General features: G+C 47.7%; 1 protein-coding gene across 1 annotated transcript in view; it reads right to left on the bottom strand.

Annotated features, from left to right (window-relative positions):
- Positions 1-17,590, bottom strand: part of LOC146176112 (BPTI/Kunitz domain-containing protein 5-like) — a 69,366-nt gene that overhangs the window by 39,071 nt on the left and 12,705 nt on the right. Inside the window, exon 3 of the mRNA XM_084580915.1 lies at positions 4,645-4,812. Coding sequence (XP_084437041.1) covers positions 4,645-4,812 — 168 coding nt within the window. The remainder of the gene's footprint in view (positions 1-4,644; positions 4,813-17,590) is intronic.

The raw sequence follows: 17,590 nt of genomic DNA, 5'->3' as shown, positions 1-17,590 counted from the left end.
TACATTTGTTTTCGCTGCTATTGTGTGCATAAGTCTTCCTTAATTTAAGTGCGACTGCTCTCCTACTCCAGGCACAAACCCGAAAATTACTTCGTTTCATCAACTTGCGCCTGAAGCGCAGCCAAGTTCAATCTGAGACTTAGCCTGTCTAACGACAATTCTTGCTTACTATAATGTGCTTGGCTAACATGTGTGTAACTAAACTTACTGACAATGTAGCACCAGATGGCTAACTGATATGTCTAGCAAAGCGTCAGCCGGACTACCAATGGCGCTCACTTGCCTTATGCGGCTCCGTGTTCCTGCCGATCGGCTGGCGCGCTTGGTCTTCCGGGTACAGCATTCCGACCTTTTGGTGCAGTATTGGATGAGAAGCACTGCCGTAGTAGCTGATGCACTTTTCCGTACCGCACTCGCCTGTGGCGCTGAACACCAGTAAGCGAAGGCGGCGAAATAGCGCACGGGCCGCAGAGCGGCAAGAAGGAGACGCTGCAAGCCGGCTTACCCATTGCGCTATCCAGACAAGTGCGCATCGCAAAGCGGTGCAGAGGACATTATCCTCCTGAGCACCTCAGTGACGCCCATGCTAGCGTGTTTCGGCTGCCAGCCTGAAGGGTGACGCTATCAGACTTCCCTCTTGGATGACTGGAATTATTTCAGCCATGAAGAGCAACGAGGGCCCGACAAAGCAATCCTGTCATCGGAAGGAACGCTAAGCCATTGTATTGTAGCACTTGCTATATTGTAGCAGGCGCAGGGTGCAAGTGCCTGCTTGTGTGCGGCGTGGCGCGGCAATTTATATATGCTGGAGATGAGGTGCTTCCAAAAACTACACAGTCACAGATGCCTTTATTGACCATTTAAAGTGGATATGGGCAAAGGTGTGAGCGGCACCTTGTTGTGTTTCTCTTATTACAAATTAACAATTCGCTGGTCATCCCAGTGGCTCCACAGTTTTTATGAAATTCAGTAAACGATGGCATGCCTCGATATGACGCGCCGTTCATGCCGTGTTCCTCGAACGGTAAAGTTCAGGGGTGACAAGCAACCGCCTCTGACGAAAGCCATTTACAGAGAACGTCCTTAGCAGATGGCCATTTTCCTCTTAATGGGCCGTTTTTAGAGCATGGAGGATTCACTTGGAGCACGCAGGGGAGCCGCGAGCATTTTCTCAGTGGGTTGGCGCGTACTTGGTGACCTCAGTTTGGTCGATATTCACGTAGCTGCAGGGGCATCGTCACAAAGAGAATCCAACCATGCCTATATTGCTGACCTCAATATCTACGGGTCACTATCTGCCAGACTATCGGCGGTGCCCATTATCACCATATGCAAACGCCAAGGCGCATCTGGTGCAGCCAAACCCAAGCGTCCTGTACACTGGTACAACTCGAGGCGACAGTCAGTATGGTTCATGCCGTCATTGGCTCGCTCAGTTCCAGCGCTATGTATGTAATGTTTATTTAGCCTCCTATATTAACTTTCGCTTCATTTTTTCTTTCCGGTGTTACGTCAAGCTGTGCATGTTTTATGAATTTCGCGTTTAGGTTGGAAATATCTTATATTAATAATCATCAGAACTATTCCCACTGAAGGACGAAGAGGGCTTCCATCTTCCTGCAAATCGCCCCGTGCTGCACTAGCTGCATCCACTTGATCCCTGTCGAGCTTCTTAGCTTGATTCCCCTACCTTCCTGTCATCCCTTGCTTACACTACGCTTTTATAGATTGTATGCAGATACTGTACGATGTTTTGTAATATAGTAATAATTGGTTCACAGTAAGGGAAAGGCGCAGTATCTGTCACATTTGCGCTGTGGACACCTGAACCGCGCCGTAAGGGAAAAGAGAAAGGTGGGAGTGCAATGGGAGTCGTAGTGGAGGCCTACGGATTTATTTCGACCACCTGGGGATCTTTAATGTGCGCTGACATGGGGCTGGGGCAGTTAGGTTACCGCCGCTTGCGGCGGAGGCTTGCCTGCTACCGAATTTTTCTGTTGTAGGCCGTCATTGCACCCGCCACCGCTTCGGTAGTGGACGACGAATAATAGTGAATTCAGGCCATTTCAAGTTTATCCGTTTCTTCAATCCCGTTCCCCTCTGGACAGAATGCAAATGTTGCTTAACTCTTTTTGTCTTTACCTTGACGTCTTCCAAAGCTCGCTCTCTTCGTTTATATTGGATGTTTGTAGCGTTGTATTCTAAACAGTACTTGATCACATATAGCTTCCACTTTCTAGCCTAAATATTGTTGTTTACTTCACTTTTTGCTTTTTCTCCTATTCAATGCTGTTTGTATCTTGAATTGCTTTTTATCCATTTCTTATTTATATTTTAACTTTAAACTTTGAGTTCGAATCTTACTTCGACTCTTTTGTTTTTGGTTTGGTAAAACTTTATTTCCCACAGTAAGGGTTCTGAAGGACACTCGGCTAGGCGCCAGAGGGCAGCTCCCACGTCGGCACAGAGAGCCCGAAGCTCTCCGCCGCCGCGCGAGCCTCCTGGACAGCCCGAAGCTGATCATGTAGTGAAGCACTTTTTATCACTTTCTCCCAACCTTCCTTGTTCTTGGCGTAGGCGTCGCTCGATGCAAACCACACAGCATATGGTTTAAGTCTACATGGTCCAATTCAATTCTATTTCTCTATCGTATTTTCCTGTATTTCTAGTCTGTGTTTAAGGTGCCACGCACTTGTTGCGCCCGGAATGGTTGTTTATTTTATGTATATTTCTATATTACTATAGTCAATGACAGTTATTTGTTGTTGCTTTTTTTTCTGTTTATCGTATTTTGTTTTCGTGACGTGCTCTCCAATTCTCACATTGTGTATACAAGACATTCTACTATGTGATTTCTTTCTCTCCATTACTCTTTTCGTCTCGATTTCATTTCATGTGTTTTTGTTTATTCTTTTGTGTTCTATCTGTGTGTGCATTTTTTTGGGCCGCAGCACGAAGACCATGTGGTTGCTCCTGCGCACATTAAATAAAGATTGATTGATTGATTGATTGATTGATTGATTGATTGATTGATTGATTGATTGTTCTCGGTGGTGTTCGGTTGGAAGACAGCCCCGCTCTGAACCTCGCATTTGTGCTATTGGTCGGAGTGGGGCGGAGAGAGAGAACCTTCGGAGATATCCCAAGGTGCTTACGCTGGAGTTTTTTTCTGCCGGTCCTTTTGTCCATATAGACCAGTGTGTACTCGACTTCGACCGCTTCCTTCAACGCCCTTCATTCAGCGCCCTAGCTCGCCGTTGCGTGTTTGAGGCGCGCATTTCGTCTAACTCATTCACTCATCCGCGCAGCAGATTTACTCGTGCAGCACGTATGTAGCGTTCTCCTGCGTCTCCATGTGCTCTCGCTCATGTTTCCTCAGCGCTTCCTCGCGCGGTATGTAGGCAAGATTTGTATATGCCGTGAACACAAAGTGCCCATCACGTAACGAGCCCTGAATATTTTTTTTTGTATTTGATTGCTCATTACTCCGGTGACGACACTGAATTTGCCAGCCTCGATGTAGTTGGCGCGAAAGATGGTCATACACAGTTCACTCTAGGAATCAGGTCACGTCCCATGTGAGTCTCGTGTGCCACAGTAGATGAGGGTGGCGCGGATAAATACTCTCAAGAGTTGTACATTCAAGTGCATTCTGGTCCATTCAGTACCCATAAAATGATATGTATCGACGCCGAGCATGTTTCAAAATGCACCCTCGAAAGGCCGAGCGAAGAATTACAGTGAGGAGCATAACATCAATATCGATACTTATATTGCTTTACACCTAAATTGGTGGGCAGTTCCTGAAAACGTTCCCTGTTAAGAACTTTGAATAGCGGCTTAATGTGCACGCGATGCTAAGGTTGGTGCCAGATTTGCGGGTAATAAAGAAGGAAAACACTCTCATGCACAACAATCATAAATACTTTAAATCACCGTAATGCTTGCAGGAACCTAACTGAGTATTCAACAATATTATACTTTAGAATGAGCTTAATTATCACAGATTCCAGTGTACACTGTGACATACCTTCAAATATTTAGAAGTAAAAAAATGTTTGCGAGATATTGCCAGAGAACCTCTGTTGTTGCGTCTCTATGTTAAGGCGGCATTGACCTGCCCCTACTGAGCGAAATGCCTGAGAACGCATTCTAGAGAATTTTTTGCCTTTGTCACGACTAAACGGGTTGTTTTAAAAGCTGTATATACGTATGATGCTAAGCTTTTCAATCAAAAACAAATTTGAAGCTTAATATTTTATTCCAATTCGAACTTTAGTATTATTGGGTGCCTAAATTTTGGGCAAGAGTGGTGTGTGGCAGGCCTACTATACTCTATAGGCACCACTACACGTTGCCTAATTCCGCCGGTAAATAATGCAGATAAGAATGACTGGGCAATGAGTACCACACAAATATTTTACTCAGTCAGCTATGTTAAAATTCTTAATAAGCTTTAAACACCTAACTGCATAACAAGCTATACGAAATTTTAAATTGAAATTCGGACTTTGATGTATATGTACTTCTGGGTATAAAAGTACAGAATGTAGTTATGAATGAACAGAATCACATTTCTTCACGTGGTCAAGTGTATTACGTGCAAGGTGGGAATGTTGCAGGCAAAATGGAACTAAAGCTTACCTCGACATTCCTCTTGGCATTCTTGAAGCGTGTCGAAATTGTTTCCGGTACTTCCGCAATTGTAGTTAAACTCACATCGGCGTTTTTCTCCGCTATATTGATATCCTGGGAACGCAGCTTTACATTGGGTGATGTTGTTCTTGACCAGACACTTCTCACCATGTCGTTCTAAAAACACCAAAAAATGTGTGAGTAAGAATGACGGTTATCAATATATTTTCAGTTCATTGTAACCACAGGTTTTAGAAACTGCGTGGAATTAGCGTTTCTGAATATTGTGAAAGAAGGCCAGGTCCAGACGGCAAGGTCGTGAAGGCAAGGCAAGGTATGCCGTGTCAGCGTTTAATCTGATGGAGAAAACCCAAGCGCGCGCGAGAGCCGGCGCCGCGGGACGATGATGATGGTATGTACAAGAGGAAGAAGAAGATCATGGTATGTACAAATGAAAGAAGATCCGTGGAGAGCTCACACAATTTGCCCCGCCGGGGTGGTGCAGTGGTAAGACGCCCGACTACTGTGCCGGAGTTCCCGGGTTCGAACCCGACCGCGGCGGCTGCGTTTCGATGGAGGCGAAACGAAGTGGCGTCCGTGCGCTGTGCGATGTCAGCGCACGTTAAAGATCCCCAGGTGGTCGAAATTACTCCGTAGCCCTCCACTACGGCTCCTCTTTCTCTCTATCCACTTTCATTCCCACCTTCCTCCCTTCCCTTACGGCGTGGTTCGGGTGTCCTCAGAGCTAGTGTGACAGTTACTGCGCCTTTCCCTTCCTGTAAACCAATTTATTTAACTCGCACAATCTGCCCGGGGGGGGGGGGGGCGGAAGCGGCCAGCCTGGCCGCTCCATACCAACCGATGTACCGCGGCGCACAAACGGCTTCAAGCGAGATACATGAACAATTTCAGTTCCACGGTGGCGTCGGTCAGCTGGGGGATCAACAGGTGTGACTTGGTAGTTTACTGGGGAAGTTTGGTTGATTACCTTGTAGGGACCAAGATAGCGGTGCTGAAATTTATCACTAAGGCCAGGGGTGCGCAGTGGTGTATAGAGCAGTACTTCGTCATCAGGACGAAAAGAGACGACGTGATGCTTCGAATCGTAGCGACTCTTGCGGTCTTGCTGGCACGCTTCTGTGTGGAGGCGGGCAAGATGACGGCATCTGGCCACACGGGATAAGAACTGGGCTGATAATGATGAGGAGTAGTCGGGCGTAGAGAAGAAGGAAGTGTCGAGGACTGTAGTGGAAGGACGGCCGAACACGAGGAAAAATGGGGAGTAACTTGTAGTCCGCTGTACTGCAGTATTATAGGCGAATGTGACGAATGGTAGAACAGTATCCCAATTTCGATGATCCGGTGTGATGTACATGGATAGCATATCCGATAGGGTGCGGTGAAATCGTTCAGTCAGACCGTTAGTCTGGGGATGGTAGCTTGAGGTTGTCTTATGGAGGGTCGATGACGCACGAAGAACTTCGGATACGACTGTCGATAAGAAGGCCGTCCCGCGGTCACTTAGAAGCACCCGAGGAGCGCCATGACGCAATACAATTGACCGCAAAAAGAAATTAGCTACCTCTTCAGCGGAACCAGTCGGTACAGGGGCCGTCTCAGCATAGCGTGTAAGGTGGTCGACAGCTGTTATAATCCAATGGTTACCACCATTGGAGAGAGGTAGGGGACCATATAAGTCGATGCCGACTACGTCGAATGGTGTGGCGGGACAGGGAAGGGGCTGTAGAAGACCAGCGGGGGAAGAAGTCGGCCGCTTGCGACGGTGGCACAGGTGGCAGGAAGCAACGTATTTAGCTACGGTGGTAGACAGGCCAGGCTAAAAGAATCGTCTTTTTACGCGGTCGTATGTTTTGTTAAAACCAAGGTGACCTGCAGTAGCGTCATCGTGGAAAGCCGATAGTATACGTGGGCGAAGCACACGCGGTACGACTGGGAGCCAGCGAGTTCCATCAGGATAATACACGTAGCGGCGTAGTATGCCATCTTCAAGCTTGAAATTGCGAAGCTGTCGGCGAAGCCTAGCGTTGGGTGGGCTCGAAGCGCCGATAAGGCGGTCGATGATGGGCCGACAGTAGGCATCAGCTAATTGCTGTGAGCGGAGAGCGAGCTTGTTTTCAGAGTCGTCAAACGAAACTGCCATAATATGCGTCGGTGGAAGCGATGATCGGCTGAAGTCAGAGGTGGAAATGCATTGTGAAGAAAAACAGCAGGCTGATTCCGAAACCGGGCAGCGAGAAAGAGCGTCGGCGTCTTGGTGTTGGCGGCCCGATTTATAAACGACGTCGAAATGGTATTCTTGCAGGCGTAGAATCCAGCGGCCAAGTCTGCCTGTCAAATTTTTCAGCAAAGATAACCAGCAAAGAGCATGGTGATCGGTCACAACAGTGAAATGCCGACCATATAGGTAAGGGCGAAACTTTTGAACAGCCCAGACGACGGCGAGACATTCCTGCTCGGTAATGGTGTAGTTTTTCTCAGCTGGAGTCATGGTCCGACTGGCGAAGGCAATCACTTTCTCACGTGAAGTTTCATCGCGCTGCAGAAGTACAGCGCCAAGACCGTGACCACTGGCATCAGTGTGCAGGATGGTAGGAGCGCTGTCGCTGAAGTGGGCAAGAACTGGATCTGATGTGAGGGCGTGCTTTAGGTCGTTAAAAGCAGTGCTGCACTGTTCAGTCCACACGAAAGGGCTGCGCACTTTAAGTAGTTCATGAAGTGGCGCAGCAATAGTTGCAAAATGTCTTATAAATCGCCGGAAATAGGACGCCAGGCCGAGGAAACTGCGCAAATCTGTAGTCCGTTGCGGACGAGGAAAGTTCAAGACCGCGGTTATTTTTTCAGGGTCTGGGCGAATGCCGTCATGGCTAACCAGATGTCCTAATATTTTAATTTCCTTCTCTGCAAAGTGGCACTTCTTGGTGTTGAGCTGAAGGCCCGCTGAAGCAAGACACGTGAGGACTTCATTCAGGCGCGTGAGATGGTCAGTAAAAGTTGACGAAAAGATAACAATGTCATCCAAGTAACATAAACAGGTTCTCCATTTGAGACCACGAAGTACAGTATCGATCATTCTTTCAAATGTTGCGGGTGCGTTACAAAGGCCGAAGGGCATAACATTAAACTCGTAAAGTCCGTCGGGAGTTGCGAAAGTGGTTTTTTCTTTGTCGTCCTCAAGCATAGGTATTTGCCAATAACCTGAGCGGAGGTCCAATGTCGAGAAATATTCGGCACCTTGGAGAGAGTCAAGGGCATCATCAATACGCGGCATCGGGTAGACGTCTTTGCGGGTAATTTTGTTGAGTGCGCGATAATCAACACAAAATCGTACCGATCCGTCCTTTTTTTTAACTAATACTACTGGGGAGGACCATGGGCTTGTTGATGGACGAATAATATCGCGACGGAGCATGTCATTGACATTTTCTTCAATTACTTTTCTTTCCGAGAGAGAAGCTCGATAAGGTCGTCGGCGCACAATTGAATTACCTTCGGTAAGGATGCGATGATGTGCAACACTAGTCCGTCCCAGTGGTGGGGAAGTGGCATCAAAAATGGCTTGGTGGGCTTGACGCAATTGCAGCAATTCTTGTCGTTGGTGTGGCATGAGGTTCGGATTGATTGTCTTCGACAGCATGGAAAGAGAGACTTGCGATGAATCACGTTGCGGAGGTAGCGGGGCAGTGAGCACCATCATGGATATAGGGTGAGCATCCACTATGCATGGCAGGGAAGTTCCTTTAGTCAGCACGAGGGATTCACGGGAAGTGTTCGTGGCAGCTACTATTGCTGAGCTGCTGCGGAATCGTACAAGACTTGATGGGAAGGCGATTCCACGTGCAAGATGACGATGAGATGGTGCGATGAGTACATCACCGTCACTGATGTGTTCGGAAACAACGGTAATAAGTGATTCGCACTGAGGAGGCAATACAGTATCAGCTGCGGCAATGAGGAAATGATGCCGTGCAGATATGTCAGATGAAAAATCACTGTCTGTCATATGGGTGACACGGTCGCCACAAGAAATTAACGCTGAAGTGGTTGACAAAAAATCCCATCCTAAAATCATCAAATGCGCACACGGTGAAAGCACAGCAAACTGCACATGGTGGCGGACGCCGTCTATAAAAACTCGAACTGTACATTTTGCTGAAGGGTGCAGAGGGACGCCATTTGCTCCACAAAGTTCAGGTCCATCATATGGTGTCGTTACTTTCCGCAAACGGTGGCACAAATCAGCATGGATAACAGAAAGTGCAGCTCCTGTGTCAATCAAAGCTTCGACCGGGAATCCTTCAGCTAAAACGGAAATCGTATTGTACGGGCGATGAGGAGGACTTTTTGTAAGTTCGCAAATTGCAGTTTCTCCTCCGGAAACTGCATCGCTTAGTTTTCCGAATTACGGACAGGAACAGTTGTTGCTGGTCGAAGTGGCGAAATAGAGCTGCGGTATGGGGAAGGGGACCGGCGTCGGGATACATGAGCCCCACTTGGTTCAGACGAGGATACCGGCGGTGGAGAGAATCGTCGAGGTTGGTTGGGAATTGGTCGTCGCTGATAATATGCAGGTATGTCACTTTCGAACGCGTCATAACCACGTCGCTCATTCTGAATGCGTCGGCGACAAAAGCGAGATATATGTCTTCGAATTCCACAATAATAGCACACTGGGCGAGAGGGGCGCCAAGGTGCGTAATAGGGTGGCGTCGGTTGAGCTGTCGTCATGGCGTTGATGTGGTTGTAGGGTGGTGCTTGGGGTGGGGGAACAAAAGGAGGAGGGGATGCAGCGACGTGAGCGTAAGTCGGTGCTGGGCGAGGTGCAGGAGGATCAGGTGTGACAGGGTGATGGATAGTGGCCAACTCTTCTTTAATGATGTGGCGGAGGCCGGCGTCGTTAGAAGGAGGAGACGAATGATCGCACCCGTGCCGGCAGAAAGGGCTGAGGGCTTGGAGCTCCTCGCGGATTATCGCTCGAATCATGGCTCGTAGATCGAGGTCAGTAGAAGTCGGGGCAGTAGTGAAGCCGGGCTGCAATCGGGAGGACTGTAGCTGGTCGAGGCGTTGGCAGGTCGTTATAATGGAATCAACACTTGATGGATTTTGGGCAACTAGGGTGGTATAAGCCATTGAATTGATTCCCTTCAAGACATGGTGCACACGTTCAGATTCCGGCATGATGGGACTGATACGCCGACAGAGTGCCAGCACGGCCTCAATGTATGACGCATAGGACTCATCGGGACCTTGACGGCGGGTAGCGAGCTTGTTCCTTGCGATCTCCGTCCGAACAGCCGGGTCGGCGAAGTACTGTCGGAACTGCTGCTTGAAGGTGGGCCAGTTTGTGGTGTGGGGCTCGCGGTTAAACCAATTTCTGGCGACCTCAATAAGGTAGAAAGATACGTTCAAAAATTTCAAAGCATCATCCCACCGGTTGTAGGCACTGCAGCGTTCATAAGTGTCAAGCCAGTCATCGACGTCTTCGTCGCGACGACCAGCGAACAGCGGCGGGTCGCGTTGTCGTGTGGGCACCATCGCAGACGGCGGTGTAGCCGAGGTAGAGGGTCCGGCCGGGTCGGGACTGCTCTCGGTTGACATGATGATGGTAGTTGTTAAACGGCGACCGGAACGTAGCTCCAGCGAGAGGCAGGACACAAGGCAGCAAGGGGATCAAATTTCACCTCCACCACTTGTGAAAGAAGGCCAGGTCCAGACGGCAAGGTCGTGAAGGCAAGGCAAGGTATGCCGTGTCAGCGTTTAATCTGATGGAGAAAACCCAAGCGCGCGCCAGAGCCGGCGCCGCGGGACTATGATGATGGTATGTACAAGAGGAAGAAGAAGATCATGGTATGTACAAATGAAAGAAGATCCGTGGAGAGCTCACAATATAAACATCATCCATATTGTGTCATATTATATCACAGCTGAATCACAAAGGCGTACCACTTGACAAAACCTAATAAGTTAATACACAACAAAATTTACTCATGAAATATGACGGCGGAAATCTGTGCAACATATTGGATATATTGAAATTTGTGATTAAGCAAGTGAGAACAGAGTACAATGGACAGGTGAAGGATTTCTATACAATGGCATTTAAAAGCATGCTGTAGACTAGCCAGTAGTTAACTATGACATGGACTATAAGAATAACAGGAGGGAGCTATAAGTATAGTTTGGAGAAATATTGTACGGACCAATAAAATTTATTTCCCAAATAATAACACTTGAGCAAGTCACGCAATTGCATGAACCTCAAAAAGAAATGGACTTCCGTTGTACTGCTCACCCACAATCGTGCATATTGTGCAGATCCTCAAAAAGGTGTCATAGTAAGTATAGAATGGCTAGGCATCGAATTAGCTTAGATTTGAAGCTGAACATAATAACGTTTAATGAAGACTTCTGCAATGCGTTAACAGAAAAAACGAGGGAAGTAGGGATATGTATATAAAAGCCTGCACCAGAGCAGACATTCAACGTAATTAGAGGACAATAAACAATAAACAATTCTAATTAGCGACCATTTCAAATAGAGGATAAAATAGTTATGCAGGATAGTTGCATAATTACGCCGTACTTTTTCCGGGAGACGAAAGACCTGAAAACGACCAAGTATGAAAGCCCCATAAAGGAAGTGGATTGATGCAGCTGCCAAATAAATCAATAAATCGGCGAGAGATGTGCCGAGATTAGTCTTGAATGAGTAGGCAAGCTGAACTGTTTCCGTATTGTTCCTGATTTTTCTAGCAACCTTGAGATGGTTTACCTAGATGGTTCTAAGGCGGCTTTAATATAGCTTTAACATGTATATAGTGAAAGAGAATGTATTATAGTGGCACGACCGGCAAGGCGCGCATGGCTTTCTGGCGGCCCGTTGCGGTCTGAAAAGCCACTAGGGGCGCTGCTGGTCTCTCATACTACTGCAGCGCGGCCGGCTAGCTACCGACGTGTGCTGACACAGGCCTTGCTCCGTAGACTTAGTCGTTTTGCCACCTCTGCTACATTTGGTAGAGCTGTAGTTTTGTGTCCATCTCTTGGCTTCGTGCCCGAGTTTCATGTGAAGGCCCGATGTTCTCGTGTTGACCGTGTGTGTTTTGCATCTTCGTCATATTCACTGCTCCTCGCGGTGTGGCAAAGCGGCGGACACACTCACTGTTTCGCCTCGGGCTGCCGTACTGGCTACCGAAGAGGGCCCAAAGTATTGTTGTTCGCGGCTCCAAAAGAATAAGACCTCCGCAAGAAATGGGAATGCAATCTGCATAGACAAGATAAGGCTTTCACTGTTTCTTCGGCGGTATGTAAGCGTCATTTTGAGCTGCACTTCATTCTACGTGACTACGTGCATGTAATCAACTGTGAAGATGTGCGGATACCGGGAGGGAGGCCGTCGCTTGCTCCGAACGCGGTGCCAACTCTGCTTCCAGGCTACCCAGCATATCTTTCCTCATCCACGCCGCGACACAGACATAAACAAAGAATTTTTTTTTCTCTATGACAGAGAAATTAAAGGAAGAAGAGAGCTTTAGATAGTACGCAAGTGCCAAAAAAGAGAGCGTGGAAACAAAGCAGCAGCCGTTCCAGCAGTGGCGCAGATGAAGCAGGACCGCCAAAGAATGTGGCTGCACCATTCCGTCCAAGGAATGGTGCAGGATTGAGTTGGAGAGTGTCGAGGCTGTAATGTTTGTCACATCTATCGAACTTCAAGAGCTACGGAACATATAGCACGAAAACGCTGTGTGTTTTGCGGCCTCAAAAGGAGAGTTTACTGCAAAGCTATACATACAAGGTGTTCTATTTACTGAACAAAAACGTGCATTTTGTATTTGATGCAAGCCATATTTTGAAGGATGCATATGCAGAATATGTTTGCAAAGAAGCCACGACCATGGAGGATTTCAGCAAGATCTCCCACCGCCTCACAGTAAAGCTGCGAGCTGTAATTAGCAGCACTTCGCATGGTGTCTTCAGCGCACAGTGCCTCGAAACAGTATCCAGATCAGCTTCGTTTCTGGGTCAGTTTCCTTTATACCCGAGTACCGGTTAGCGATTCGACATATGAGACGCACTGTCTGAGAGACACTAGCCTTAAGGCGATTGAGGGAGTGTTTTTCGGCTGTTGTTCTGGATGTAAATTCCAAGAACCCGTATGACGAACAGCTCCGGTATAAGTTGTCCCTTAACGTTCACCCGAATTTGGGTATGGCCACTTGGGCCAGGTTTATCGCACATGAGCAGAAGTTCTGATTTTGTTGCGGAGCAGAATAGACCCGCCCTCTCTGCGCATTCGGTAACGATGTCCACTGCTAGTTTTAGGGTTTCTTCTATTCCTTCGTAATTTCCTCCACTACGGCGTCTCTCATAGCCTGAGTCGCTTTGGGACGTTAAACCATACAAACCAAACCAAACCAAACCGAACTGCACGTGGCGTCCACGCAGCGCACATCCTCTGAAGTCCCATACTCTTTATTAAGAGCTTTGGCTCGCGCGATGCGGCAGGAGTGATGGCATTCTACGTGGATGTTTCTAGTAAGTTGTTTAATAATAGTTTTGTTTATGGGGTTTAACATCCCAAAGCGACTTAGGCTGTGAGAGACGCCGTAGTGGAGGACTCCAGAAATTTCGACTGCCTGGGGTTCTTTAACGTGCGCTCACATCGCAGAGCACACGGGCGCCTTGCTTTTTGCCTCCATCGAAAAGTTTAATAATAAGCGCTGCGCGCATGGCCCGAGGAACAGGGCTGAACTCTTCAGCGTGTGCGGGTATGCGAATGCTGAGAGTGTCGAGTATATGTATTCCTGTTTCTGTGTCAGCGAGGTGAACGTTGGTTGGTTGGTTAGGTTTGTGGGGCTTAACGTCCCAAAGCGACTCACGCTATGAGAGACGCCGTAGTGGAGGACTCCGGAATTTTGACCAACTGGGGTTCTTTAACGTGCACTGACATCGTACAGCACACAGGCGCCTTGCTTATCGCCTCCATTGTGTGTGTAGATGTGCCTCTATAAGTTCTTGTATAGTGTTGCGCATTCCTAATTTAGAAGCCTGTCCGTGCCTGTGCTCTTCGGCACGTAAAGCGCTGCTTTGTTAGCCATGCGGATTAAGGCGTTGATTTTATCTTTGTCACCACAGGAGAGGTTCAGGTAATGAGAAGCGTAAAGAATGCGACTGAGCTCAAAGGCATGCAGTACCTTCAGGTTGTCTGCTTTGTCTAGACCGGCTCGTGAGTGTGAAGCCCTTCTAAGAGGATTGATGATGGAGTAAGTGGACTATTTTAATGCCTTCGGGTAATACTTCAGCCGTGACGTGTTCCTACCGCCTCATAACGATTTATCAGCTTGATATTCCCATACCGCATTCTTGAACACGGGGGAAAATGGGCGCGTCTTTCTCCTCTTTTTTTTTTTTCTTTCTTGTCTAATTTCTCTTCTGTACGCATGAGGCAGCGCAGGTGGCTCAGGTACAGAGCCAGTAGCAGGTCCGTGCATTTTCTTTTTCTTATTCCTTCAGTCGCAACAACGGGGGAAAACATTCACAGTGGCTTAGCTGTCAGTTCAGTTCAGTCGTTCAGTCGTGTCCGACTCTTTGTGACCCTATTGACCATGTCACGCCACGCTTTCCGGTCTCTCACTATCTTCCTAACATCACATAACTTCATCTGCAGTGCCTCGAGGATGCCATCTAACCATCGCGTTCGCTGCCTACCCCTTCTCCGGCAACCCTCAACCTTTCCCAACATCAAATCTTTCTCCAGCGACTCCTCTCTTCTCATTAGATGACCAAAGTAACTGAGCTTTAACTTTAGAATTTGACCCTCCAATGAGCAGTCAGGGTTTATGGTCGACAATATTGACTGATTTGATCTTCTGGCAGTCCAAGGAACTCTCAAGAGTCTTCGCCAGCACCACAATTCAAACGCGTCAATTCTTCGGCGGTCAGCCTTTTTCGCAGTCCAACTCTCGCATCCATACATCACAACTGGAAAGACCATAGCACGAGTTATACGGATCTTGGTTGGCAGACTAATGTCTCTGCTCTTTACTAGGCGGTCAAGGCTAACCATTGCTCTCTTTCCCAGAAGCAGGCGTCTCCTAATTTCATTGCTGCAGTCTCCTTCCGAGGTAATCTTGGAGCCCAAGAAGAGAAAATCTGTCACAGCTTCCACTTCTTGTCCCTTGATGCTCCAGGACTTGATAGGGCAAGACGCCATGATCTTTGTCTTTTTAATGTTCAGTTTAAGCCCAAACTTCTCACTCTCTTCTTGTACGCGCATCAGAAGTCTCTTGAGTTCCGCTTCACTTTCTGCAATTAAAGTGGTATCACCCGCATATCTAAGGTTGTTGTTACGTTTTCCAGCAATCTTCACTCCAGCTGAAGACTCGTCCAGACCGGCATTCCTCATGATGCACTGTGCATATAGGTTAAATAGGCTGGGCGACAGTATGCAGCCTTGCCTCACTCCTTTCTCAATCGGAAACCAATCAGTAAGGCCATGCCCAGTTCTGACTGTGGCCTCTTGCCCTTCATACAGGTTCCTGAGGAGACAGATGAGGTGAATTGGAACTCCCATCTCTTGGAGAGCTTGCCACAATCTGCTGTGATCTACGCAGTCAAACGCTTTCGCGTAATCAATAAAGCAGAAGTAGATGGGTTTCTGGAACTCTCTTGCTTTTTCCATGATCCAGCGAAGGTTGGCAACTTGGTCTCTAGTTCCTCTGCCCTTGCGAAACCCAGCTTGCACGTCCGGAAGCTCCCGATCCACATACTGCTGCAGCCTACCTTGGAAGATTTTCAACATCACCTTGCTAGCATGCGAAATAAGCGCGATCGTGCGGTAGTTTGAACAATCCTTGGCACTGCCTTTCTTTGGAATGGGGATGTAAACTGACCTCCTCCAATCCTGTGGCCACTGCAGGGTCGTCCAAATCTTCTGACATAATGTATGCAGAATGTTAACAGCGTCATGGTTGAGGTTTTGAAGCAACTCAGCTGGAATGCTATCAATTCCGCTAGCTTTGTTCTTAGCAAGGCTGGCTAAGGCCCATTCAACTTCACTCTTCAGGATGCCCGGCTCAAGATCAGTTATCACAACCGTCTTATGTTGGGTTTGCACATTCGAGTCCTTCTTGTACAGTTCTTCTGTGTATTCCTGCCACCTCTTCTTTATCTCTGCGGCTTCGGTGAGGTCCTTGCCTCGTTTGTCCTTTATCACGCCCATCTTAGCACAGAAGCTTCCTTTCATATCTTTGATTGTCTTATACAGAGCTCTTGTGTTCCTTAATTGGCTGTTGTCCTCAACTGCTTGGCACTGTATGTTCAGGAAGGCATTCTTATCTCTCCTTGCTATTTTCTGAAAATCCGCATTGAGAACCTTGTATCTTTCTCTTTCCCCCATAACTTTTGCCATCCTCCTTTCCTCAGCTATTTGCAAAGCCTCTTCAGATAACCAGTTTGCTTTCTTGCATTTCTTTTGCTTTGGAACTACCTTAGTAGCAACTTCTTGTATTATATCACGAACATCAGACCACATCTCTTCGGGCTCTTTGTCTTCTAGATCTAATTCTTGAAATCGATTCCTCACTTCCACAGCATATCTAATGGAACTTGATCCAGATTATACCTGAAAGGCCTTCTAGTTTTCTGCGTTTTCCTCAATCGAAGCTTAATCTTGGCAACAAGAAGCTGATGATCGGTGCCACAATCGGCCCCAGGCCTTGTTTTTACTGCTTGTATAGCGCTTCTCCATCTCTGCCGGCAAAGAATATAATCGATCTGATTCCTGTACAGACCATCCGGTGAAGTCCATGTGTACAGGCGCCTCTTGTGCTGTTGAAAATGAGTATTCGCTATGGTCAGGTTGTTTTCTTGACAAAACTCTACTAGCCTCTGCCCAGCTTCATTTGGCTCACCAAGACCGAACTTGCCTGTAATTCCGGATATTTCTTCACTCCCTACCTTGGCATTCCAATCTCCTATGAGAAAAACGACGTCTGATGATGGAGTGCGGTCTAAAAGGCATTGTAGGTCCGCATAAAATCTCTCAACGTCAGCTTCTTCAGCAGTATGTGGTCGGTGCATAGACTTGGATAACTGTTATGTTGAAAGGGTGACCTTGGATCCGAAGTGAAATCATTCGGTCGTTTTTGGGGTTGTACCCTAGCACTGCTTTGCCCATTCTTCTGTTTACTATGAGAGCGACCCCATACCTTCTCTTGGATTCGTGCCCACAATAAAAGACATAATGGTCGCCGGAGTTAAATTCTCCCATTCCGGTCCACTTGAGCTCGCTGATACCCAAGATATCAATGTTCAATCTGTCCATTTCTCGCTTGACGATATCCAGTTTACCTTGCGTCATAGATCTTACATTCCATGTTGCTATGTGATACATCTCCTTGCAACATCGGACTTTCCGGTCGCTTCCCGACACATCCACAACTGAGCGTCCTTTTGGCTTTAGCCCAGCCGCTTCATTCGTCCTGGAGCTACTAGGAATCGCCATTTGTTCATCCCCAGTAACATGTGGGACGCCTTCCAACCTGGGGCGCTCATCTTCTGGCGCCATATCATTAATGGTATTGTGACTGGCCATAGGGTTTTCTTGGCAGGAAATACTGGAGTGGGTTGCCATTACCTTCTACAGTGAATCACATTTTGTCAGAACTCTCTGCCGTGACCTGTCTATCATGGGTGGCCCTACACAGCAGAGCTCACGACTTCATCGAGTTTCGCAAGCCCCTCCGCCACGACAAGGCAGTGATCCATGAAGGGGGCTTAGCTGTAGTTAAGCCTATAGGAAGGAAAGCGCAGCAGGGGGCGGAAGAAAGTTAGATGGGCGGATGAGGTTACGAAATTCGCGGGGGTCAAGTGGATGCGGCTAGCACAGAACCGGGTTAAGTGAGAAATATAGGAGAGGCCTTCGCCCTGCAGTGGGTAT

This window comes from Amblyomma maculatum, chromosome 10, assembly GCF_055883805.1.
Source record: "Amblyomma maculatum isolate TAMU_Amacu chromosome 10, ASM5588380v1, whole genome shotgun sequence".
In the NCBI taxonomy this organism is placed as follows: Eukaryota; Metazoa; Arthropoda; class Arachnida; order Ixodida; family Ixodidae; genus Amblyomma; species Amblyomma maculatum.
Note: the sequence above shows the minus strand (reverse complement) of the source record. Positions and strands in the feature narration are given on the sequence as shown.